At 38.9% G+C, this 9,664-nt stretch overlaps 1 protein-coding gene across 2 annotated transcripts in view; it reads left to right on the top strand.

Moving 5' to 3' along the window:
* Positions 1-5,158, top strand: part of dnajb9a (DnaJ heat shock protein family (Hsp40) member B9a) — a 36,037-nt gene extending 30,879 nt beyond the window's left edge. The window contains exons 1-3 of one of the 2 annotated variants that reach the window (XM_043709509.2): positions 11-104; positions 2,270-2,498; positions 3,274-5,158. In XM_043709509.2, coding sequence (XP_043565444.1) covers positions 2,282-2,498; positions 3,274-3,713 — 657 coding nt within the window. In that variant the 5' untranslated portion in view covers positions 11-104; positions 2,270-2,281 and the 3' untranslated portion in view covers positions 3,714-5,158. Of the gene's footprint in view, positions 1-10; positions 105-2,269; positions 2,499-3,273 lie in introns of those variants that run through there. The other variant, XM_087997230.1, reaches the window with a different exon arrangement.
* The last annotated feature ends 4,506 nt before the right edge of the window (positions 5,159-9,664 follow it).

Here is a 9,664-nt window from a genome sequence, read left to right as displayed (position 1 = left end):
TAGCCAATGAGCGAGTGATTCGTGGTGGAAGGGGTTCTAGAACGCGATGTAACAGTGCAGGGTGGTTCCTGCAGTCCTGTGCGGAGTGGGCAGAGCTGCTCCCGGTGAGTGCTTCTAACAAATAGACTAGGCCTCTCAGATTGTTCCTTAAATTAATCATATCGGTTTCGCTTTCTTTGTACTTCCCTTCAGGTTTTTATTTAACTAAATTTTACTGCTTTCTTATTTGTGAATCGTACAAGTGTTTACTTTCGTGTGCTCTCCCTCCTCAGCGTAAGACTGCTATAAGAAAGGTGGTGGAGGGATAAAGGTTGGTGGCAAATTTGCACGGCCGGCGTCAGGCTTGTAGTCAGGTTGAGTGTTTCAAAGCCGTCGCATCAACTGAGCAATAAAGCGGGTTCGTGGCATCATCAAGTTGTGTTGCTGAAAATTGCAGCTTCCTGTGCCACTCATTTTCACGACACCACGACGTAAAAGTGAGGAAAATCGTTAACTATAAAAGCACTTTCTGTCTCCTAATTTTGGTTAAAATCTTACTTTCTGAAGGTAATGGGAATGGTTGGAATTTGTTTGCAGAAGTATAGTGTGAAATTTGGCAAAGAAACGGATCCACCTTCACCCAACCAAACGTGTGGAGCGCCCACTGACTGACCTTTGGTTCTCTGGTTGAAATGTGATTTTTTTTTGCACTTTATGGATGTCATATTGTATTCGACGGCCTTTGTTTTGACAATCGAGTTTGTTACAAGCAATGATCAGTTGCAAAACAGGTTGAGATTTTTAGCACGACACGAAAGATGTATTTGTTTTAAGTTGTGCCCTTTGTATTGGCAAAATGTTATCAAAGTCTCCGTTCTTGTTTTTAAACTAACGCAGACTACTGAAAACAATTAGATTGAGTTGCTAGTGATTATTCAGGATGTAAGTGAACGTCTTGAGAGGTTTGAACGTCTTGAATGTTTTGAGAGGTAGATGTGTAACTGACAGATTACCGGGACAAATGAACAGTCTCTTTTTAAATTGTATTCCGTCTGGGAGCTTTTTACTGTCCAATGATGTAAAAGAATCGTCAGGCCTTGCAGAGAGCCTTTTTGGAATAAGTAGGTTAGGCAATAACGTCACCTTATCAGTATTCTTGAAGTCAGTTGGAAAATGCAAAGCAGAAAAATCAATGATAACTATGCTTTCCCCTCCATTGAGGAGAGACACCCCATTGTTATTCAGTAGAACTGTGTATGTCTCTCTCTCGCTGAGAAGTGTTTCATTTGAATTATACTAATAAGCACCAACCCCAGCAAAAAATACTGTTGTACCAGAGGTTGCTACAAATTGAAATAAAAAAAGTCTTCTGGGACAAGTGGTAAAGCACACATTCTTTCAGGGATGATTCACTTGGCACTAATTTTTTTTCTGTCATTGGGCTAGTGATTTTTGCAATTCTGCAGGTTAATGATGAATGTGGCTTACTGTAAAGTAGTACTGAATTCAACATAGTTAATCTTGGAGTCAAGATCATTCAGACTTTCTAACACAAATTAATGTGTACAAGGAAATGTAAGTGTGTGTATTGTATTCCTATGACATTTTGGAATTTCTTGAAAATTGGTGGTGTGCGTGACATCTTTAGAAGGGAACTTGCAAGTAACTGATAACAGCTGAAATATTAATGCTTGTGAATTTCCTTGATTGATTTGAGAACTTCCAATGTGCATTCTGTCAAATCCCTCAAGTAATTATTTACACAGCTTCATCTGTCCCTTGCACAAGTGTACTATGTAATAAACCAGAAGAACTGTGAATTAAAATAAAAACATAAATTGCTGGGGAAACTCAGCAGGTCTGGTATCATCTTCTGAAGAATGGTCACTGGACCTGAAATGTTAACTCTGATTTCTCTATGCATATCGACAAATGCTGGGTTGACATAAACTTAGGCTTAAAAATGTAGGGGCAAGGCCACCTGATTTTTGCAGTTTTGAGAGTTTGATAGCGATTATCATTTTTTTTACTGGCAAAACCTGTACTACGTGGACAGATGGTGCTGTGTACTTCCCCTCCCACTGTTACCTTGCTTCATGCTTTGTTTAATTTTCCAAATGCAAATGAGTCTCCCAAGAAAATGAACATTTATATTGCCTTCCATGCCAATCTGAATGAGATTTTTGGAAATTTCAAGCCTTACTGAAGGGGATCTTTGCTGTAGTGAAGTTTGTAACATTGAAATACATATATTTACACTAATATTAATGTACGTCTTTATATTTTCTAGGAAGTATTGACAATGGCAGCAGCGCACTCTGTTTTTGCCTTTGCTGTCTGTTTTCTAATGATATCTGAATTCATACTGGCAAAGAAGGATTATTATGAAATTTTGGGGGTGCCAAAAAATTCATCTGACCGTCAGATTAAGAAAGCTTTTCACAAGCTTGCAATGAAATACCATCCAGATAAAAATAAAAGTCCGGATGCAGAGACGAAGTTCAGAGAAATTGCTGAAGGTAAGTGTGTTAGACGTCTTTGTGATTATTTTAATTTATCTGTCTATGTTTCTGTAGTTTCAGGTCATTAGAAAGACGACAGCTATTTTCTTTAGCTCTTACTAAAATTGTTATCTTTGCCAATTAGACTGTTCTCCTTTTTCAGCCACCATCTCAAGGTGCACCAGCCTTTTCATGATTTTGGCATCTTACTTAATAGTGAATTAAGCATCTGACTTTGACAGGAAAGAAAGCTTATATGCACCATTGTAACTATACCACCTTATCTGCCTCATCTCCAAGTATGAAACCTTTAGAGATCCTAACCTGTTCTACCATTGTAAGCTATAGTTAATATCCTGCTGTATTTGTCCCATTCTAGGACCCGTATGCTTTTCACTTCTTGTATTTATTGATATGTTAACTACTAGTCCCACGATGCATCCATTTAAAAATGATCGTCCTTGTATCTGAGTTTGAATCCTTTAGTAGCCTTTTTCACATGTTATTTCTCACCTCTATCAGCTAACCTTCACCTCCCTGACACGTCTGTGTTATTTCTTCTAGTCACTTCACCTCACTGTTCTTGGCTGTCCCTTTGGCAGCTTAATGTCATGCTATGAAATTCTGTTGCTTAGTGATTTTTGTTTTGCTCTCTTCCCTTTTAACACCTCGCTTCAAATCTACGTCTTTCTGTAATAATTTGGTCAGCTTTTTAAGATTGCTTTCTTTGGTACATTGCTGTTTATTATTGCAACTTGTCTGCTTTCGATGAGATTAGCATTTTGTTTTGCAGCATATGAAGTCCTTTCGGATGAGAAGAAGAGGAAAGAATATGATCACATGGGTCATCAGTTTTTTAATGCAGGCAATGGTGGCCATCGTGCCCATTCTTTCAATTTCAACTTTGATGACTTCCTTAAAGATTTTGACTTTGACTTGGGCCACAGAACACATCACAAAAAACATTTTGATAGTCACTTTAGGGCACACCAGGAGGGACACAATGCACACAAATTTGCCTTTGGAGATAGACAATTTCCTTTTGGAGGTGGATTGTTCGATGATGTATTTGAAGACATGGAAAAGATGTTCTCATTCAGCAGTTTTGGCAGCACTCACAAACACACAGTGAGAACTGAGAAGTTCCAAAACTCCGGCAAGCAGCACTGCAAGACTGTTACACAGCGCAGAGGAAACATGGTGACCACGTACACAGACTGTTCAGTGCCATAAACTTGCTAATTGTATACGAATATGTCAGCATGGTTTACTTGGCATCTTTGTCATGGCCTGTTCCCAGGCAGAAGTGTCAAGAAAGGCAAAATGAGTTGAGTTGCACAAAAAAATAATGCTTTCCTGTCAGTCTTTGTAAACCTTCCAGACTTCTTGGGTGCAATGGGCTAATTTCAGCTAGAAACTGTATTTAGCCTTTACAGTCACCATTTTCTAGCTTAGTAATTTCAAGCATATATTTAATAAATACAAAACAATAGTAATGATCTATGAGCTAGCACAGGAGGTAAAGCAACAGGTTTGAATGGAAAAATGGTGAAACAGGTTATTCTGTAACATGTTATGCTTTACGCAATTTATGCAATTGTTTAGTCCTAATGTTCAAAATTGTTTAATTTTATTTGAAGACAGATCTTGCATCTTGTCATGGCTAGTGAAGGCAGAGTGCTGTACTCAGCTAATCTTACTTGATTATATATCAATTTCCTTAATACAATTTCTACACGGCATCCTACAATCCTTTATAATTCCGTTTTAACAGTCTCAGTAATAAACCCATGCCTTATTTATTGCTTTGGTTTCTCTGTTTAGCTGTCTTTATGGTTGAATAAGATTTTAGCTTGTGTTATTCTGATATTTTGAACTTTGGTTTAAAAGAAGGTTGTGAAAAGCAGTTTGAGGATTGGCTCTAAATTTGAACCTGAATTGTAACATTGTATATTTTGTGTTGGTATGGAGATTCTCGAAACTTAATTAAAGTTTTTTAACTTCAGTGTAGATATTGAGATATATAGTTGAAGGTAAACATTTAAGAGCTTAATTCCTGCAAAATTTATCAAAATGCAGTGTGCATAATTCTATTTGGTGCTAAATAAGTTTGCTTTTTTAAATTTAGTTCGAACTAAATTCAAAGTACTATCTCTTATAATTACAAAAGAATTTAAGTTTTTTTTTAAATACATTTGAAATATGATAAATGAGAAGCACCAGACCTTTGTTCTTTTTGGACTTCTGTAACACTCAGCAGCTAACATTGAAAGGCTAACAGAGTTAAATGCTTTCTAAATGATAATGATTAATTATTCTCCACTTACCTATACCCTAGGTATTCCACAAACTTGTATCTTTCAATATTCCACACGATTCGTTTTCCGTTATATTCTGATCACTTGTTTATCTTGCCGTATGTGTCTCTACTATCTTTTGATTATTGTAGAGTTTGTAAGATCTAATTACCTCATTTCATTGTCTTCAAATTGCAGGTAAAGCACTGCGTACTGTCATGTGTGCAATATTATTATACAGACTTGTTTTTGCATTGCGGATGTGTAGACTCCGTTAGTTTATTAAAATTTGTGAAACCTGTGTCCAGAATGTCTTGCACTTTTCCAAAAAGCATTTGTTAAATAAATTCAGTTGCTAAAACCTCATTTGTTTCAAATGAACACTTTTCCCTTAGTCAGTTATTCTTTTGAATTAATTTAAATGTGAAGAGGGGACTTGGCTATTTTAATAGCTACCTCTACACTATTCGGTTATAGATCATTGAATAGGTAAAGGACAAGAACGTTTTGCACATGTGCCAGCTTTTTGCAAGAACAGTTCTGAGTTTCTTTCTTTATAGCTGAAAATGTGTTGCTGGAAAAGCGCAGCAGGTCAGGCAGCATCCAGGGAACAGGAGAATCGACGTTTCGGGCATAAGCCCTTCTTCAGGAATGCCCGAAACGTCGATTCTCCTGTTCCCTGGATGCTGCCTGACCTGCTGCGCTTTTCCAGCAACACATTTTCAGCTCTGATCTCCAGCATCTGCAGACCTCACTTTCTCCTCAAAGATTTCTTTCTTTATACCCTTACAATGTTTTATGTTTTAGATCATTATTTACTTCCCTTTTGAAAGCCACAATCGAATTTGGATCCTCCATTTTCAGGCATTTAAATTTGAAATCCTCAACTCTTGGTGCATAGTTGTGTGGAGGTGGGGGGAAAGAAAACCTGTTGTCATTACTTTTGACACTGTAAACCTTAAATTGATGACCGGTTGTCATGATGCTTTCACGCCATCCATCTATATTGCTTACGATTTGAAATCAATATAATCTCTTAACCTCGTCGTGAAAAAGAACAAACACAGTATCTCCAATTTGCTTATATAACTAGATTCTTCTCTCTAACAGTTTTTCTGAATCTCATTTGTATTCTGTTCAAGGCCTTCATATCCTCCCTCAAAGTGGAGTGCCTAAAATTGGAGGCCAAAAGAAAAATGTCTTATAAAGATGCTTTGTAACTTTGTTTCTTATGAACTCAATACTTTGTCTTTTTGCATATCTACAGTGATTTTTTTCCACATTATCCCAGATCTATTCTTAGATAGCTTTAAAATTTGTACCTACTTTTGTTGTCTGTCCTTTGTTCTTCCCACCAAAATGTATTACTTCTTTGCATGAAGTTTCATTTGTCACCGATTCACCAATTTCACCAGACTCCCTTCTTGTAGATAATCATTATCCTTGCAGTTTACAAAACTTGGAAGTATTGTACCTATTGTAAATTTTGTACACAACTTTGGTTATTATAAAATCAGTAGTGGAACTCATACTGACCCTTGAAAAACCCCACTGTGTAATCACCACCTGATCTAGCTAAACAACTAATCATTCACTTGACATTCAGCCAACTTTTTATCTATGCTCCTTTTATCCCATGTTCTTCTTTATCAGACCCTTTTCTTTTGAAGTTTGTGTACACTACATCAACTGCATTATCCTTTTCAATCCTGTTTACTTGTTTCTTTTAATAAAAGATCAATCTAGTTAAGCAGATTTATTAAAGGCAAATCTTTTTTGATTTCACAAGTCAATGTAAATTCGTTTTATCCTGCATTATTATTTCTAAAAGCCTTCCCACAGTTGCAATCAGTGATTAATTTGTAGTTGCTGAGTTTATCCTTGCACTATTTCTTGAACAAGAATGTAATATTTGCAATTTCCCAGTCCTCTGGTATGGCCTCTGTATCGAAAGAGGGTTGGAAGATTATTGGTTAATAGTTTTGCAAGTTCCTTACCTCTGAGTTTCTTTCATTGCAAGCTATGTCATCCTGATGACATATCAACTTTAAATTGTGACTTGTTTCTCTAGTATTCTCTATTGATCTTTAGATCATTCAATATCTCAACTACCTTTTCTTTCAATATGACTGACAGATCTGTGGTAAAAATGGATGTAAATATTAATTTAGTCATTTGGCTAGCGATGTTCTGCCTTGATATGTACATCTTCCATTTGGTCTACCCACTGTTTGTTTATAAGCTTACGGAAAACTGTTGTTAGAATCATACAGTACAGAAGAGGCCCTTCAAACCTATGAAGTTTGTACTGCACGATATATACTACTACCTACATTTGACCCACTTTCACATACTAGGCCCATTGCCTTAAATCTTATGACACTTCCCAGTGCTCACTCAAGTAATTTTTGAAAGTTGAGATTTTTCCACCACAACTACCTCCCAGGCAATGCATTCCAGACTCCCACCACCTTCTGGATGAAAAGCTTTTCCTCAAAGCTGATCTCAACCTCCTGCCTTTTTGAAATTGTGTCCCTTTGATACTGACCCTTGAGCTAAGGGGAACAAATGCTTTCTATTCACTATATGTCCATGCCCCTCAGTCTTTTATATCTCTATTAGGTTCCTCCCTCAACCTTCTCTGTTCCAAAGACAGAGAATATACAGCCTCTCTTCATATCTGAAATGTTCCATCCCAGGCAACGTCCTGGTGAATCTCCTTTGCACCCCCTCCAGTGCAATCACATCCGCCCTACGGTATGTTGAGCAGAACTGTACACAGCACTACAGCTGTTGCCTAGCCGAAGTTCTGTACAGCCCAACATGACCTTCCTGCTCCTATAATCTATGCCATCACTGATAAATACAAGCACTCTATATGCTTTGTTTACTATCCTATTAACCTATCATGCTACCTTCAAAGATCTGTGGTCAAGCAACCCAAGACACTAAGATGTAGGAGCAGAATTCGGCCATTTGACTCAGTCTGGTCTGTGATTTGATCATGGTTGGTATGTTTCTCAACCTATTCTCCTGCTTTCTCCCCATAACCCTTGCTCCTCTTACCAATGGGGAACATATCAATCTGTGTCGTAAATACATGTAGTGACTTGGTCACCACAGCTCTGTATGGCCAGGAGTTGCATAGATTAACCACCCTCTGACTGAAACAATTACTCATCATCTCTGTTCTAAAGGGTCATCCCTTCACTCTGAGACTATACCCTCAGGTCCTCGTATTTCCTACTGTGTCCACTCTATCCAAGCCTCTCAGTATTCCATAGGTTTCAACCCCAAGATCTCTCTGTTCCTCTGAGCTTGCCATTCACTCTGTACTTCTCTGCCTTGTTCCATCATCATAAGTGCATCACCTAACATTTTGCAGGGTTACATTTCATCTGCCACTGATTTGTCAATCTGATCAATTCATTTATCTCCTCCTGTAACCTAATCACTTCATCCTCATTAGCTGGTTGATTGGATTGGCACATGCGGATGATACGAAAGTCGGAGGAGTTGTTGACAGTGAGGAAGGATGTGGCAGGTTACAGCAGGATATAGAGAAGCTGCAGAGCTGGGCAGAAAGGTGGCAAATGGAATTCAATGTAGCTAAGTGTGAGGTGATTCACTTTGGGAAGAATAACAAAAAGATGGGGTACTGGGCTAATGGTCGGATACTTGGTAGTGTGGATGAGCAGAGGGATCTTGGTGTCCATGTACACAGATCTCTGAAAGTTGCCACCCAGGTAAATAGTGCGGTGAGGAAGGTATATGGCGTACTGGCTTTTATTGGTAGAGGAATTGAGTTCCGGAGTCCTGAGGTCATGATGCAGTTGTATAAGACTCTGGTGCGGCCGCATCTGGAATATTGTGTGCAGTTTTGGTCGCCATACTATAGGAAGGATGTGGAGGCACTGGAACGGGTGCAGAGGAGGTTTACCAGGATGTTGCCTGGTATGGAAGGAAGATCGTATGAGGAAAGACTGAGACACTTGGGGCTGTTTTCATTAGAGAAAAGAAGGTTTAGGGGTGACTTGATTGAGGTGTACAAGATGATTAGGGGGTTAGATAGGGTTGACAGTGTGAACCTTTTCCCACGTATGGAGTCGGGTATTACAAGGGGGCATAGCTTTAAATTAAGGGGGGGTAGATATAGGACTGAAGTTAGGGGTAGGTTCTTCACTCAGCGAGTCGTAAGTTCATGGAATGCCCTGCCAGTAGCAGTGGTGGACTCTCCCTCTTTATGGGCATTTAAGCGGGCATTGGATAGGTATATGGAGGATAGTGGGTTAGTATAGGTTTCGTGGGCTTGGATCGGTGCAACATCGAGGGCCAAAGGGCCTGTACTGCGCTGTATTCTTCTATGTTCTATGCTGACTCATGGTGCATGGTTTGATTCCAATCTTGGTGACTGTCAGTGTGGATTTCTGACAGGTGCTTAAGTTTCCTCCACAGGTGCAGGCTTGGATTGGCTGTGATAAATGCCCTGTAGCGTCCAGAGATATGCAGGCTAGGTGGATTAACCATGATATGTAGGCTTATGGGGATAGAGTGGCAGATTGTGTCTGGTGAGATGGCCTTTGGAGCGTCAATGCAGACTTGATGGACTGAATGGCTTCTTTCTCGACTAGGGATTTTACACCATGATTCAATCTTCGCGTCATCTGCAAACTTCATTTCAAACAAGTATGCTGTTTCGGAAAATATGAAGGTGATGGATTCTTAGGGGAGTGTAGCACGAACAGCCAAGTTGCTGGTATCGAGACTGGCTCTAATGTAATGAGGGGTATGTCGAATCCCAAGCGATCGATTATGTTAGGACATTCTCTAGTCTGAGGCACAGACAGAAATTTCCATGGCTAGCAGCAAAAAAAATCAGACTGGTGT

Source organism: Chiloscyllium plagiosum, unplaced genomic scaffold (assembly GCF_037043375.1).
Source record: "Chiloscyllium plagiosum isolate Xiang-an unplaced genomic scaffold, Cpla_swu_hap1 HiC_scaffold_19, whole genome shotgun sequence".
In the NCBI taxonomy this organism is placed as follows: domain Eukaryota; kingdom Metazoa; phylum Chordata; class Chondrichthyes; order Orectolobiformes; family Hemiscylliidae; genus Chiloscyllium; species Chiloscyllium plagiosum.
Note: the sequence above shows the minus strand (reverse complement) of the source record. Positions and strands in the feature narration are given on the sequence as shown.